The following is a 17,134-nucleotide window of genomic DNA, read 5'->3' on the forward strand; positions in this document are numbered from 1 at the left end:
GCAAGGCATATAAAAATGTAATTTTCCTCTGTTGCGAGGAGGGAAGTCTGTTTTTATGTCTCTTTTTATTGATATTTTTAGCCGACTTCCTTCTTTAATGCAAAAAGCAATTTAAAAATTCCAATTATCCACGGAAATAATCAAATCAATTTTAAAAAAGTGTATAGTAAAGAATCCTACACGGCAGTAAAAATGACAGTTCTTTCGTGACAATTGATGTTTATCATGACACTATTTTGCTGTAGATATTACGATCTGTTATAAATTATCGATTCTGTGCGAGGCAATCCACACGCCCTTGAGTATAAATTGTTTTATATAACTTTACATGGATAGAAACAAAGTTACAAACATTTAAGAACCCCTATTGATTGCGAGCATAATAAATCGACGGTGCCAGTCCGCGACCACCTATCTCGGTTTGCGATGTGGCAGACTTCCTGTCATTTTTTAAATGGAAAACTACTCAATGGCAATTCCTAAAAACTGCCGTGATTTTTCTCCCCTGAACGAAGAAAATTCTGTGAAAATTTCAAGGAATGATCCTTTAAAAAAATAAAATAAGAGCGAAGGTTTTCAAACACCGCAAACGAGACACGAGGTTGCGGACTTCCACCGTCAAAATAGTGCTCCTTCATCACTTCCTTGTGAAAATAAAAAAAAAAAAAAAAAATAGAAAATCGCCGTATGTATCAGATGAATGAATTCAGACTAATCATATTATTAGGAACAACATTTATTGGCAGTTTTTACTTAATATATACATCATACAGATACGCGCACCTTTACGGTTTTTCAAATATCACTTTTAAGAAAACGCTTTGTTAGACTTTGTTCGAACTTTGTTAGAATGAACGTCTGTGTGAGACAGGAGTGAGATCAGTCTTCTGGGAAAATAACTCCTTGCAAAGTTGATTATGCCTATGGTTTACGCCAGGAAGAATTCAGGGCCAATCCAATTGCCACATGATGGGAAGGTTTCTGGAACATCCGGGAAATCATCCCGTTGACCTACTTTCAAGACAACCGCCATGCCTCTCGACCATAGCTGAGATCTTCCTTCGTGAAAAAACCAGTATCCTGAAACAAAGTCAGATATTCTGTTCACACTAGATCCAATATAAGACATGTTCAGAAAGATGAGGTCCAAACAATCATTGCGTTATCCTAAAGTTCAGACAGAAAGGTGGAATCTAGATAAATAAAATTGAGGTGTTACTGGGTGATTTCACGATAAGAGGAATAGTCGTGTCGCCGTGGGTTATGAACGATATAGGGCAAAACGATTGAAAACCAAATGAATAAATCAATAGGAATGATGTCCCTGAACCTATCCACGCTAAAAAATATGATAAATTATTATCATATTTCATAATATGAGACTTTAAAGGCCGAAAATGTCCGGTCGGTTACGCGTCGCCAACCCCGATTTTGAAGCAAAAGAGCAATTTGCGGTAACAAATCAGTACTGATCATGAACTCTTTGGCAATATTTGCTGAAAAGAGACTCTAATGTTCAAGAAAATTGCCAGTTTGAACTGAAATGTTTATTATTGAGCGAGAAAAGTCATTAGAAAGAGGTGTCGCCACATTTGGCAACAAATTTTTGCAGTTGTATTGAGTGCAGTGTTTATCTCGCCAGACGGAGTCAGGAGTTTCAAAATTGCCATCAAATTGTTCGCTGAAGTCTTCTCGACAAAACCATTACTGATAAGTTAGTTTTTTTTACAATGAAAACTTTAATTATTATGAAAACCAGTGATTTTTAGGTGTGTAGCACTAATTCCTCACTACGCAAAAACCTCAATTTAATATTATTAAACTAAAAGGAAGTCTCCAAAGTTTAGAAAACTTTTAAGGCAGCATCAATTCCACCTCATAACTCGAGAATTGCCAAGTTTCATCTTTTGTATCATCTTTTATCTCACATTTTCAAGTGTCGGTTACGCTGCGTCTGTTACGTAACCGACACAATATGGCAGGGCCGCCATGTTTGCGTGGACCTCCAGCAGTCCCGCGGGAAGCGCTGATACCTGATTCAATGGCTTGTTTATCAATCACTTTAACTTTGCACTGAATCAAAATAGAGCGTGCCAAAGCTGGAAAAAGGAGGTTCAATACCTTTAAAATGAGGTAATGAAATCCTGTTAAAATTGGTGCACTTTTATTTTTAAGGTATTTCACATTTTAACTATTCCTGTTATCGTGAAATCACCCTACTGACACTTCTCAGAGGAGTGTTTTCCGAAAAATTTTGGCACAAAAACGTGACAAAAATCGAACGACCTAAAATTCTGGCAGTTCGAAGTTTGCGGTTTAAAAAATGGATTTTTTTTTAAAACTTGTTTACTTTCCCGTCGACCATGCTCGAGCTTAGAAGAGTCCAGTAATCATAATCCATTTATATCGTCGATTTCTAGATGCAAGAACGTATAGCTCCATTCGGAAATTACAAAATTGACAGAAAAATTTACTTTTCTCACAAGAATAAAATCGAGCGATTTCTGACCAAAACTTTGCTATTTTCTCCGTGTGATCAGGAAAAAAAAATCAGTGATGCTTCCAGTTAGAAATGACCGACAGCTTTCCTGTAAAAACAGAAACAAAGAGTAAAATTTTGCGACGTCAACATATCGTTACGTTGCGTCGTTACGTTTTTCTGTCTGATCAAAGGTGAATAACGCCTTTAATTAATGTAACAGAGAACTTAGAGAAGAAAGCTTAGGAGCTTTCTTCTTAGGACACGGAGTGTGTTTTTGAGCTTTCTCAATCTAAATTCCGATTATTTCATTCAACCTGACAAAAAATTGAAACTCCGGAAACAGTCACATTTTGACGGTGAAACCGCTAAACCCTGTATCTCGTTTCCGGTGTATTAAAATCTCCCCTCCCACTTGTTGAAATTTTCACAGAATTTTTTTTTTTTTTTTTTTTTTTTTTTTTTTTTTTTTACAGAGAAAAAGAATTACAAAAGTTTTAGAGAATTGGCGTTGAATAGTTTTTAATTTATGAAATGAAGTATGTCAGAAAGTCTGTGGCGCCGCAAACCGAGTATGTGCGGTTTGGAAGTTTCACCGTTGATCACAGTGACGTGGCCAGGCCCGCCACATCCCATCTCGGGCCCTGGTACCAGTTTTAAGGTCCGGGCCCCAAACACGGAGGGGGGGGGGCGGGTCCGAGGGGCATCCCCCGAGAAATTTTAGAATTTATACGACTAATCGGACGCATTTTGAATCTTCCATAAAGAATTGTTCTATCAATTTCTGCGGAATAATTATGTTTTTTTTTTCTACTTTCAGCACAAAATACTTGTGCATCGTTGCATTCAAAAGATCTGGGAAATTTTTATTTTTTTTTTTCGGGGGGGGGGGGCATATGATACTATTTTCAGTTCTATGAGGGCCAGGCCCCCCTGGACTCCCCCTTCGTTTGTCTATGGCAAGGGAGTTGAGCCATGAGCCATAGAAGTCGAGGATGCCAGACTGGAGATGCCTCCATGCACGCTGGGCTTGTCGATTTCCTCTGAAATTTTTGCAGTGGTGAATGCATAGGTGAAGTGCGCTTCAGCTAGAATTGTATAAACAAATGAGTGGTTTTTCTACGAGGATTAAAAATAAACAAGTGGCACAGAATATAACAATAGAATATGAAATATGCAAAACGATTATTCCGATAACGGAACTTGGCTGATTTGAAAACGCCTTCAAATGCGGCGTGATACCTCACGCATTCCGGAGAGTTCAAATAGTTGTATCATTGCGCCGTAAGAATGCGACGGAAGATTTAAATGGAGATAGCCTCCATGCACGCTGGGCTTGTCGATTTCCTCTGAAATTTTTGCAGTGGTGAATGCATAGCTGAAGTGCGCTTCAGCTAGAATTGTATAAACAAATGAGTGGTTTTTCTACGAGGATTAAAAATAAACAAGTGGCACGGAATATAACAAAAGAATACGAAATATGCAAAACGATTATTCTGATAACGGAACTTGGCTGATTTGAAAACGCCTTCAAATACCGCGTGATACCTCACGCATTTCGGAGAGTTCAAATAGTTCTATCATTGCGCCGTAAGAATGAGACGGAAGATTTAAATGAAAAAAGCCTTCATGCAGGCTCGCCACATTCCATCTCGAGCCCTGGTACCAGTTTTAAGGTCCGGGCCCCAAACACGGAGGGGGGGCGGGTCCGAGGGGCATCCCCCGAGAAATTTTAGAATTTATACGACTAAGCGGACGCATTTTGAAGCTTCCATAAAGAATTTTTCCATCAATTTCTGCGGAATAATTATGTTTTTTTTTATACTTTCAGCACAAAATACTTGTGCATCGTTGCATTCAAAAGATCCGGGAAATTTTTATTTTTTTTTTCGGGGGGGGGGGGGCATATGCATACTATTTTCAGTTCTATGAGGGCCAGGCCCCCCTGGACTCCCCCTTCGTTTGTCTATGGCAAGGGAGTTGAGCCATGAGCCATTGAAGTCGAGGATGCCGACTGGAGACTCTTAGTATCTGACGACGGAAGAAAATGAAACGCAGTTACTAAAAATATCCCTCCGTACTGAAAATCTTGAAAATAGATAGAAATTCTCCAAGAAGTATACTTCTTTGAAAATTAAAGAAGAATTCTACAGTGCCCCAACGTGTTTCTGAAAATCTATTCACCTGTTGCGAAATTGTTAGGGTAAATTTTTCACTTTTTCTTACGAAACAAGGGTTGCATGTGAATTCGTAGTGGTTTTTCACGGGTAACACGGGCCCCGGTACCAGGGACCCTCCCCTTGTGGCGGGCCTGGACGTGGCGTGAATGATGGATTATCGATATTCCTCCATTTGAAGCTATTATTAAGGTGTTCGCTGCGAACACCCTGTTTATCGATCCTTTTCCATAGGTTTGAATGACAGATCTCTTGATATGTCGCATAGCACGCCACGGCACTGCCGTTGATACACTTCTACATTTGATGAACCCAGTTGAATCCATTTGGGTGATACATAATTGAGAGAGAGATTTACCTGGATTACTGGCGATGAACCTCAGTATGGTGAAGCTTTTTGGGGGAATGCTGATTGTATCTTTCAGCACAGAATTCGTAATGTTCGGATTGGTTGATCTGAGGTGGCTCTCGGATAAATTAGCAAAGTCCGCTAGCTCACGACGTTGAATCAGGTAAAAATGTTGACCGTGTAGATGGAAAAAGAAGTTTGGATTGGATTTTTCACTGCTGAGATGATTTGCTCCTAGAAAAGCAACATTTACCAAATTAGTCTAATCGACTTGTTGTTGATTGTCGATTTCCTCCTCTATTGAACATTTACTTTTCTGTTCTCTCTGTAAATCTGGACTCTTAAGAATATCAGTGAGTAAGGAAAAACTAAAATTCGTAACGATAATGCACGGATCAGAAAACTTCGTGCGAGGGACCCGCAGTTGAGGTCATATGGATCTCTGAAGTTTTCGGATCACGTATATCTAAAAAGTTGAGGTCCAGCTGCCGAAGTTCGGGTCAGACATCTGAAGTACTTCGATGTATACCGAAGGACTTGGGTCACACATCTGAAGTACTCCGTTTTCGGATGCGTGATCAAAAAACTTCAGGGATCCATATGACTCCAATTTCGGGTCCCATACACGAAATTTTTTTCTCCGTGTAGATTCATCATGCCCGGCTAAAGAATAATTGGTAATATAATATACGTGGTATAATATATGAGTTTGAATTTTACGAGTATACTTTTAAAACTACAATCAATTTGATCCGTCCTTGATCTTTCGCTTAAGTTGATCATGCTTTGGACGTGAAAATAGTGAAAGAGTTATGGTTTCTCAGAACAAGGAAACGCCTCTCACTTTCACAGAAGATTGATTAATTTTCGAGCATCCAATTGTTCCTATTTTAGCAATACGCCAGGATTTCTGAATGAAACCGGACGACCTTCACCTATAGCCACCAGTTTTATACATAAGCACTGACTTCTAATTGAAAGCGCCTCTAGTGCCTCTTTATGATGCAACATACACATACACCCATAAACAACGCGTAAAATGAACCAAAAATATTTGTATTATTCTTTTTCCCGAACGGTGATTTTCCGTCATTTTTCAGGTGCAGTGTAAGCGAAATAAAAAAATTCACTTATAGAAGAAGGCGTAAAAAAAACGCGCTTTTTCAAAATTGTCATACAAATGTTTGGATTAGTTTGTGCGTTGCGATTTTGACATTTTTTATCATCATTGTAAACCCTCTGAGCCCTTAAATTTTCATTATTGGCCACCGGTTGCTCGACCTTTATATTTTGGCCGATTGCCATGATTTCGCCGGCTGTTGATGAGTGCTAGTCTCTAGGGGAGCCAATTTTATGCAGATTTTGGAAATATTGTAGTGGTACGGCTAAAACCTTGGGGTTTTACCGTTCCACTAAGAGGAAATATACTTGTTCGTGCGTTATCACGGAGTTTTCACGAGCAAGGTGGGTCAAGCGTTTCAGACGGCGAGGTCATTTTGAGACGTGTTTGTTTTGAGCCGCGTCCGAAAGTTCCGGGACGAACCGCGGTCGCGGAAAAGCGGAGCTTTCGCGCGCTGCTTAAAAGAAGCATGGAAGCTTTGGCTCGGGGTCAGTCTTGAGTCTTCACGCGAAAGTTGGCCCGGTCAGCCCCTGTCAGAGCAGCGAGAGCGTTCCCGCGCAAATCGGGTTTTCATTGGTATAGTGTTGTTTGTAAAAATAGAGGTTTCCACACCGAAAGTGGTCTAGTTGTTTTAGTTCCTTAGTTTTGGTATCCCCCCGCACTGCAATATCAGCCAGATTTTTTTATATTACGTGATAAAGTTGTGAGATCTTCCTTTTAGTAACACAATGTAAACTTTCATTTATTGTCACAATTATTAGTTTCTAAAGATCTACTAAGCCGATTTTCATGATTTTTGCGGCTATTGATAGTGCATAGTCCTCAGACGAGCCTGCTCTATTAGATTAACTTACAGAGGCCTCTTTGGAGGTGCCTCTGCGAAGTGCTCTCTGAGGGTTGTGTGGCGCAGCGGCCATGCAGGGTGCGTAGCCACCCACTTATTGTAACAAGATAGGAAGTAGCGGAAAGCATATGTTAATATGGGGAGTATAGGACACATAGTACCACAGGCTTTCAGTTAATTCCTTTTGGTGAGTTTCTTTTTTGGTTAAAAAACTGCAAACCCGTAAAAAGTAGAGACGTACGGTTAGGATCAGTCTTGGATCTTTTAAATAACAATCAATACGCCATAGCTACACTTAAAAGTCGATACCGGCGAATGGAAACGAAGAAAAAGAGTGCAATACTGGCGTCCAAAGTAAAGTCGCCTTATCTTCATTCAACACGTTTTCAATTTTTTTCTCTAGAAAATGCTGTTTTACCAGAAAACCAAAAAATATTCATCCTTTATTTGTCTGAATCAACTCCGGCATACACCGTAAGGAACTCAAAATGAAAAAATAAAGCCCTGTGGTCATTGGGTTTCCTTGTGATAGCGCAGTATGTTTGGGAGAAAAATACAAAATTTGTAATTGAGCTTGTCGTTTTTGCTGTGGAGGGCAAAATAGGTCGACAATAAAATACAATACGCGAGCATTTCAACTCTCCAGGCATGCATTTTGCATACATCATCATTTGAAGGAGTTTTGTCCGTCAGTATACTCTACCTGGATTCAATATGATAATCTGGACCGAGGCCATCAGAGGAATGGAGATAATATGGGTGCATCCGCAGAAATTAGAAATTTCCTCAGAGGCACAAGTTGCTGGCATTTTTTGGTCATTGCAGTCCGGATTCTCATCAAGGGAGTCGTCACTTGGTCTGAGAAGCAATGGCGAGGAAGGAAATGTGAATGTGATTCCGTTTAAGGACCGGCCCTGTCGTAAATCAAGCTCATCGAACTCTGTGAAATAAACGAATGAATAATAAAGTAAAAGAGAGTATCCTCATACACCTGGATCCCTTTTTATCTGATATGGTCACTCTGAGCCACATATTTAATATTAGCATTTGGCAATTATTTTCTGCTTAAAATGTGTTTGATTTGATGTTCATGGTAAAACGACTTTAATGAGAAGGGAAAAATCGTATACTCATCTGAAACTCAGTTTAGGCAAAATTAATACATTGAACTTTCATTTGGGGAGAAAGTAGAGGAGCACACTTTGCGATCATTACATATATTTATTTACATGTTGTTAACATCTTCGCTCTTACTTCATCTTTTAAAACGAGTGAATGCTTATTAATTCAAGGCCGGATTTAGGGGGGAGCCACACGGGCCGCGGCCCATGGCGGCAAATTTTGCAATGTTTTTAAATGTAGATATAAAGAAAATCGGATTCAAAAAAAAAAAAAAAAAAAAAAAAAAAAAAAAAAAAAAAAAAATTACAAACGAGAGAAAAGGCGACAAAATCTCTCATTTCTTGAGAGTATAGTAATTTCTAATTTTGTCGTCTTTCGGTGAAACTAGAGGCAGCACCTTCAATTAGTCAAGTGGAGAGAGAAACCAAACACGCAATTTGGCCTGGAGCGGCGCGATGCAGAGAGAAATGATGACGTAGACGTGAGATGAAAAGGAAAAGCCCTCGGCGCGGCGGCGCGGTGGTCGGCAGGTAACACATATTAGCGCCTGCAAGACTGCATGAATACTTCACACATTGCGTCAAACAAAGTGCGCGTCAGCAGCCGCGGTCGGCATGAAACGCATAGCGCCTACAAGACTGGATGAATACTTCACGCATTGCGTCAAGCACAGTGCGGTCAGCGCGGCGCCTTGGCACATTTACGTTTGTTCTTTCCTAATTTTTTCGTTCATTTCCTATAACTGGAGGCCTTGTCCACACAGAGATAGGTTTACGGAACTTGAATTTCGCGCAGTGTCTTATGCACCCCTGCCGCTCCAGCACGTTTACTTGATGGTTTTTTTTTTGATGTTTTAAAGCGAATGAGAAGGAGGTGGCAAGTAGGTAAATCTGGCCATGTACTAATTTTTAATAATTTTGTATGAAATTGCTAGTGCGCTCCGCCCTCTGGCCTCTACGCGGCCCAGCTTCCGGGGCGCTGCGCGGCCAGAGAAATCGTCGAAATCACCCGCTGGCAGTTAATGAGCAAATAATTTTAATTGAATAAGAAAACGGTGTTTCAAAGAAAAATTTCCTGCCAAACAATATTCTTAACGACTTTCTCCTTACTCTGAATTTTAATTCCTTCTTTGGAATTCGACCTTTGGACCGTCTTACCCTCCTTCCTCATCCTGTCCATCGGGCGTCTTAAAAATGATTTTATTACATAGAGAGGATATTTTTATAATAAACGGCCAAAACAAACATTATTGAAAATGTCGCGTACATTACAAAGCATTTAATTTTTCTCACTGTGAAATAAAATGTGTAGTTAAGAAAGTCCCAAACATAATTTTTTATTTATTTATTTTTATTTTACCCTTGTAATACTTTAAACACTATGCATACCGAAAGTCTGATCTCCGGAGTAGTTCCGTTCTTGCAGTCCAAAGGTCAAACTGACGTCAGTTTTTCCTCCACTCAATTTATCGGGCAATTTTTCTAGAGACTTTAAATTTGACAAACAATGTGTGACATGACCACCACAACCAGTATCTTGCACTGTTGTCAATACCTGAAAAATTCATGATAAAATTAATTGTAACGTATTTATAACTACTATAGACAAAAATAAAAAAAATAAAAAATAAAAAAAAATAAATAAATAAAAAAAATGGATGACCAACGCACAGTAACGGAAATGTTAAAAGGCCGAGGCATCTCGCGGTCCCAACAACCTCATTCTCAACCGGATATAATAAAGGAAAACATTTTTAATGATAACGCTTAACAATATACAGCATTTACACATCTGCATTTTTAACGTTTGTTCACCTTTCTTCCTCTTAAATGTGAGACCGCTTTGTTTTCATTGTTCTCCGGGAACAAGCTCCTTGTTACTCTTCTGTAAGGGCGTATCTCTATTTCCGCATATGCCCTAGAAAGCATGGATTTATATGTAAAACAGAGCTAACATGGAAATTAGGATACCCCCTTACGTCAAGAGCCGAGGACTTTTGAAACAAAACTTTCAAAGGAGTGCGAAAATGCACTTAAATTGAAATTTTGAGCGACTTCTACTGCAATAAAAGCCAAAATAAGAGCGTTGTAGCTTAGCTCAATTTTTTTTCCTCCTATTTAAGAAATAAAATGTGTGTGAGAATTTTTTTTTGAGGCGACCTCATAAATTTTTAACTTTATGTACCTAGCGTCCTAATGTGAGCTTCCAGCGATATGACACAGTCATACATGATATTTTTCCTTAAGCTTAAAGTGAAAGCATGCAATCTTTGGTACAGTAATTAATAACTCAAGTCGAAATTCAAGATTGCTAATCATGACATAACTAAGAGTTTTTTTAGTTGACAAAAGTGCTCACCATAGCTTGGTGTTAAGCTGAGCGGCATTTTTAGATGTCAGCTTGCAGGTAAAAAATTATTATAACTAGAGTGAATTATTATATTTTTTAGAATATGAACAGCGGCAATTATAAGAATTATACACATGTTTTATTCAAACTGATGTAGAAACAATAATTGCTTACTCTTTAGTGGTTCACATAACTTTGTTTGAATAATAACGCATAATTTTCCTCAATGGACGTGCAATTTAAATATGATTTTGATTTTGTTATAAAATTTTGAAGATTTGAAATTTGACGATTTCTTTGGATTGATGCTGGGTTGGACGTATCTAAGGGCAGTATCGTCTCAGAACTTTTGATTCATTTTCTCAAAATCACAATTTCACGTTCCCAAACTTTAAGATGCTCTGAAAGATTGGATTTTTGAGTGGTTCTTGGTGCGACGAATGATGTAGAACTTCTCATTCTAAAGTGCATCCAGGCCGATTATTGAATTTGATAGACAAAACCACAGACAAAGAATACAAAGGGGATATGGAGGGATTCTATTCGTGGAAGCAGGTGGTTGCAACTGACAAAGTAGGTAGGTATAAGACTAACTAACGGCAACCGACAACAGACCCTATAATTTGTCCATCCCTACCCCTTAGTCTATAAAAACCACCCGTTTCAACCATTGGGATCACCCCATACGCCATATGTCTTTTTTGTCCATAGTTTTGACTATATCGCAACTTCAATATTTAGTCCACTGTGGCATAGTTATCTAATTTGGATGAATTTTCCATCACTTTTCAGAATGGAATTACGACGTGTTTTCCCATTCAAGGATGGTATGACTCTTACCGTGCTTTGAGATGCCTTCGTTATAATTTTTGATGAGGGATGAGAGCTGTTGTACATGAGTATCGCAAAGTTCTCCACGTTCAAATCCGAACACCAGTCAGAAGTTTTAAACCGAATCGTATACCTGTCGATGGCTTGATCAGCACTCAGTACAAAATCGATCCGTTCTCCTTAAAAAAGAAACGAGAGGAAATAAAATCAATCAGAGACCGACCAGTCTTACGAACGACACTGAGCATGTGGTTGAGTCGTCAAGATCTGAAGTTCTGAATTAATGTGTAACAATATTATCCATTAAAAAGTCATATTTTTTCTTTCTAGTTGTCATTATGGGTGGATAAAATCTGTTATATCTGATATATTTAAAATGTTTAAATCCTAATTGAGTATCAGGGTCAAATTTGGGAGATTTGGGGTCAAATCACTGTCGGGGATTTTTTTTTTTTTAGGGAGGGGGGCGAATAATATATGCGCGGCGGCATTTTTCGAATATGATGGCCTTTTTTTCTTTTCAATCGCATTAAGTCGCGCCGCGAAGTGAAATTGCACAAAACTGGAAAGCAGAAACAAATGGAAAAATCCATCATCTTCAAAGTCTTAGAGAGCGACATATTTTTGCTAGCCCTGAGTGGCAAATTGGCAACATTGTTTTTTCTCAATTTAAATCTATGGAACTTTATCGATTTCCGGAGGGGCCAGATGCTCCGACAAGAATCGATTATTTAACATAGGTTTAAATAGAGAAAATCCGGTGTTGCCAAATTGCTGGATCCGCGGGTATGAAAAAATTAACCTGAGAGCCGAGATTAAAAATCAACTGTAAGAAGTTTACAACAGTTTTTTCATCACATTTTTGAAATCACGGAGGAAGCAGTTGTCATCTTCCTCCAAGTTCTGAAATTCATAGAGTGCATAGAGTCGTAATGTTAAATGGGAGAGCTGGCGCCATGTTCTGCACGACGAGTTCCGAGCCCGGTGTGCGCCGAATTCGGGTCACTTTTTCGATCGGATGGCCGGGTACTGTGTCGTAAACAATCGATCATGTATCGAAAAAGTGACCCGGCGTCACACAGGAATCTCGGAATTCGGGACCTGGAAAATACTTAAAAGTGGCGCCCACTTACATTACGACTCTATGTACTGTATGCTGAAGGTGAATTTGTGATCCGTACCTGGCACCAGATGAATGGAATCCACTTTCTTCGGTTCTGTAGGTTGTCCATCCAGGGCCAAGATCAGGAGGCTATGCGATGAAATTTGTGCTGACACAGGGCACCCTGAGTGACTTGTGGTGTATGCTACTCGGAATCGATAACGTTTTCCTTTGGTAACGTTGTACGTCTGCAGCGGGAAAAAGTTGCCTTCCTAGCACAGTTAAGTTTTGCATAAAAAGTAAAGACGTGATGGTTTCGAGGAATATCTGTTTATATGACAAGTAAATTATTGACAAAAATGGTGTAGATAATTTATAAATTTGAATAAAATTTACTGATAACGGACTGCGGACTCACTGAAGAAAGTAAATCGCTAAAATAGCAAGCTACATGGGATAAAGTAGCAGTGCCTTGCTGCAAAACACTGGGATAACTGACAAATTGCTGAAATAGCAAATAAATTATTCTTATTTCAGCATTTCAACGTTTGTTAAGTTAGTAGCGGAATTTGCTAAAAATGAACTCTCATAATATTATTTTAATTGTTTGAATTAAATTATTTGAATTTTAATTTACATTTGAATCATCTGCAAACAACGTCCGCCATATTTCTTGTTGATATAAAGCGCTTTACCGTGCGCTTAAGTTGGCTGATCCAATAAAATATTTAGATATTTTCAGTATGGGCTCTAGTAGCCATAAACTTTCTCCATAAGGGACTCTTGGATTCAAAAGCAGAATACAAACCTTTCCGGCGCTCATTCCATTGATGAGGAGGGTTGATTGGCCACTTCGCGAGGTCCACTCACTCAAATATATGAGATGCTCATGATTATCCTCATCGTAAAGGGTCCTGTGAGGTTCCAACTTCGCTGACCGGCGGACGATCAGTGCTCCAAAAAGGTCGTCCATCTCGGTGTCACCTAAATCAAGTAAGATTATGGTCATTTATAAGCATCCATTAAATACATAACTGGACGTGTTTCTGCCAAACGAAACTATGTGCATTATGACGTAAGCCCTATTATGCATATATTCTTATGGATTTCAGGGTTCATGTCTCAATTCACGTAGTTCGTTTGACAGAAATACGTCCAACTAAGAACGTAACTAAGAGGGCAGGGAGGAAAAATCAGGGAAGTTTTCAAGCAATGACGTCGAACGTTTCACCGAAAAAAAGTGAAGTTGATTTAACATTCCAGATGTAAAAAAAAGTGTGCGAGAACTCGCAAAACGCTGAATTAACCCCTAAAGCAGTTACTTTAGCAATGTCAAGATGTAAAAGTAACTGCTAACCCTGTTTTTACATCCAGAATGTTAAATCCACCTCGCTTTTTTCGATTTTCTCTATTTAAAAACTAAATTATCACAGAAAGTCTGCAACATCGCAAATCAAGATGCAGAGAGAAATGATGACGAGGACGTGAGATGAAAAGGAAAAGCCCTCGGCGCGGCGCGGCGCGGTGGTCGGCATGTAACACATATTAGCGCCTACAAGACTGCATGAATACTTCACGCATTGCGTCAAACACAGTGCGTTCAGCAGCGGTCGGCCTGAACTGCATAGCGCCTACAAGACTGCATGAATACTTCACGCATTGCGTGAAACACAGTGCATTCAGTAGCGGTCGGCCTGAACTGCATAGCACCTACAAGACTGTAGCAATATTTCACGCATTACGCCAAACACATTGCGGTCAGCGCGAAGTTAAAATTATTAAACCACATTTATGTTTGTTCTTGTATAATTTTTTCTTTCATTTCTAAATGAAGGCCTTGTCCACACAGAGATAAGTTTATGGAACTTAACTTTCGCGCAAAGTTCCGTGAACTTTTGCTAGTAGTGTTGCCAGGGCTCTCGCAAAAACTTGTCCAACACGAGTAAACGTATCCTATGCACCCCTCCCCCTCCGGCACATTCACTTGATGGTTTTTATTGATGTTTCAAAAAGAATGAGAAGGGGACGGCAAAATACATGCGGCCCATGGGCGGCAATCAGGTAAATCCGGCCTTGTGAGGACTCACAATGTGGTCAATTTTCTCGTGGACGGTGACTTGTGGGTAAAATTTGTATACCTGTCATGGCCTGCCAAAAGTGGGTTCCAGGCTGGGAGGCTCGTAACTTGTACTGAAAAGTGGTATGCGGGGACACCGGGCATTGGGTCACCATGGGGACGCCATCCATTGCTGGGGTCTCCTGCAGGGGCTGGCCACGCCAGTGTAGGGTCACACTGTGCCCTGCGAGTCGGTTCACCACCTCCACGACCAGGATGTCGTTCTCGCATACCTGCAGCGAGGTCATATCAAAATCATAAATTCATGGAAGAGGGAGAGTACTGAATCACGACAGGCATAAAAATCTTTGCAACCACTGAACATAAAATCTTTCTGCCAGCTTGTGACACTTCGAGAGCTTAAGGTGAACCTATAGCAAAAGTAAGGAAATATAGAGGTATCAAACTTTCTTTAAATATCTATAGAAGAGTCTGGAGTATCCGCTAATTATTATTATGGAGTATAAGATACAATTTGGGGGGGGGGGGGTCTATCAATTCAAATCTGAGAAAGCGTCCTTAAACGCAAGGAAAAGATTGTAGCCCAGAAACGTCACAATTCTTGGCCGCAAACTTCTGTAACAAATTTCCTCCACAAATGATGTTTGCCAAAAGAACCTCTTCTATGTGAAATTTTTATTCATTTTGAGCAAATGATTACATCTCCATCCATTATTTCGGGGGCGATTTTGCAAGTTGGCAGCGCTGTTTTCTCTCCATTTAAATCCATTAAAGATATCGACATTAAGTGAAGCAAGCTGTCCCACCAAGAATCGATTGTTTTACATTAATTTGAATGGAGGAAACAGTGTTGCCAACTTTCATGAATCGCCACTGTACTATTGGCTTGGTGTTGGAACTGAGTCTTTTAAAATAAAGTTTCCTTGATCACTTTTCCTGGCCATGTAATTAGTTCCGGATTATCCGCGATTTCCGAAAATCCGCGGTAGCTCTGGTCCGAATCACCGCGGATAATCAAGACTTCGCACGGTTTCACTTTATATTTTTGCGAGGAGAACAGATCCATTATGTTTAGAAGTACGTAAGAAGTGCCCGTTTATCCAAAAATCACTTTAAAGAGAAATCAGTAATTTAGCAAAATTGTTCCATATGTCGACATGTGTTGAATTTCGCTGTAAAAAACGCGCGAATCATTCAAAGATTCCACTCCAATACAAAAGCAATCTAAACCAATGGATTTTGTCTTTTAAAAAAAAATAATTTTTCTTTTTGTAATTTATTTAATCTATTTTGTGTAATAAAGGTGTTGACAACCCCTAATATTTTAGATGCTGCCCCTACAAGGGAATCTCCTTATTACATTCACTGTAAAATATGATAAAAAAACAGCAACCCATGGAACTTTCATTATTTATCTATGTTTAATATTCCATAATGAGTATACATATGGGAGCGTCACGCGGACTCAATTGAGAAGAGCTGCAGGGTATGCAATTCTTAAATTATTTTTGTTTACATGTAACATTGGGAACTTACGTGCAAGCTGGGACCAGGAAACAGTCTGTTGACTGTGAAGATGCGTCTGTCCGATCCATCGCCGATGAAACAATATTTCTTTCCTGCGCAGTCAGAGGCATTCTTCCAGCAATGGTCACACGATTTTCTAAAATGGGAATTAAGTTTGAAAAAAAAAGAAAAAAGAAAGAAAGATAACGCAATAGAGTATTCATACTAGCAAAACGGCGGTGGATTTAAAATCATCCTATACGCAAATTAGTTGATCATGCAAAGAAACTTATACTGTGTATGATTCATTTGCTCTTTGAAAGCTTAAAAGTCTCGTAGGGAAAACAGATTGCATTATCTGTTTACAAAAGCGTGGTCATTGAATATTCAAGGGATCATAGACCACTTTTCCCAACAAAATCTCCTCTGTCCAGCACGCATCTTTTTTTCCCATGTACGTATAGATATTTAGGAATTTTTGGGGTTGTAAGCTTTAGAACGTATCCTCTCGTCGCCTCAAAAATGTTCTTGCAGTTTGAACTCAAATACCCAAGATTAACCAGAGATATTATGATTTTGCTACAGTGCAGTGTGTTTAAATCAGGATAAACTAATCTCATAATAATGGGAAACATCTTCATTATCCAAGCACACTTGAATCGATGTCTGCCAGAAGGGCATAAGTCCAAAAACTCATGAGCCCTGGCTGTCGTTGGTTGCGAAGGCCACTGGGGATCCTCATTTTTTGTGCTTACGCCTTTTAGCATGCATCGATCCATTTCCCTTGAATATGCTGTTCAGTTAACTATGTATATTAATTGCCTATAAGATTTTGCGACCATAGAAGCTTAATTGATAGTCCGTCATTACATATGAAGTATTGGAGCCCCTAATTTTGTCAATACAGTAAAAAACAAGCGGGAAAGCTCTAATACGTTGGTATTAGAGAAGCGCTCAGCATTGAGGGTCTGCCTGAAGTGAAGAAATATTCAACTTTTAAACCAATATATATTTACTTTATTTCAGAATTTTTATTAAAAACTAAATTACAGAAACTAAATTAAAGCTTTCTTAAATAGAATTTTTTTTTTCTTAAAATTTGAAAATTCAAATCTATAAGTTTTCGCGCTTTTTTCGAAGAATGCCGTGGTTGGAGCTTCCTATAGTCATACTACTCG

General features: G+C 39.2%; 1 protein-coding gene across 1 annotated transcript in view; it reads right to left on the reverse strand.

Moving 5' to 3' along the window:
- Positions 1 to 720: 720 nt before the first annotated feature.
- The window catches only part of LOC109041330 (uncharacterized), a 30,822-nt gene continuing 14,408 nt past the window's right edge, over positions 721 to 17,134 (reverse strand). Inside the window, exons 3-11 of the mRNA XM_019057658.2 lie at positions 15,987 to 16,113; positions 14,512 to 14,722; positions 13,182 to 13,357; positions 12,453 to 12,645; positions 11,281 to 11,450; positions 9,480 to 9,645; positions 7,673 to 7,909; positions 5,015 to 5,239; positions 721 to 1,080 (exon numbers count right to left, since the gene is read on the reverse strand). Of these exons, the coding sequence (XP_018913203.2) occupies positions 929 to 1,080; positions 5,015 to 5,239; positions 7,673 to 7,909; positions 9,480 to 9,645; positions 11,281 to 11,450; positions 12,453 to 12,645; positions 13,182 to 13,357; positions 14,512 to 14,722; positions 15,987 to 16,113 (1,657 nt within the window). The 3' untranslated portion in view covers positions 721 to 928. The remainder of the gene's footprint in view (positions 1,081 to 5,014; positions 5,240 to 7,672; positions 7,910 to 9,479; positions 9,646 to 11,280; positions 11,451 to 12,452; positions 12,646 to 13,181; positions 13,358 to 14,511; positions 14,723 to 15,986; positions 16,114 to 17,134) is intronic.

Source organism: Bemisia tabaci, chromosome 1 (genome assembly GCF_918797505.1).
Source record: "Bemisia tabaci chromosome 1, PGI_BMITA_v3".
Classification (NCBI taxonomy): Eukaryota; Metazoa; Arthropoda; class Insecta; order Hemiptera; family Aleyrodidae; genus Bemisia; species Bemisia tabaci.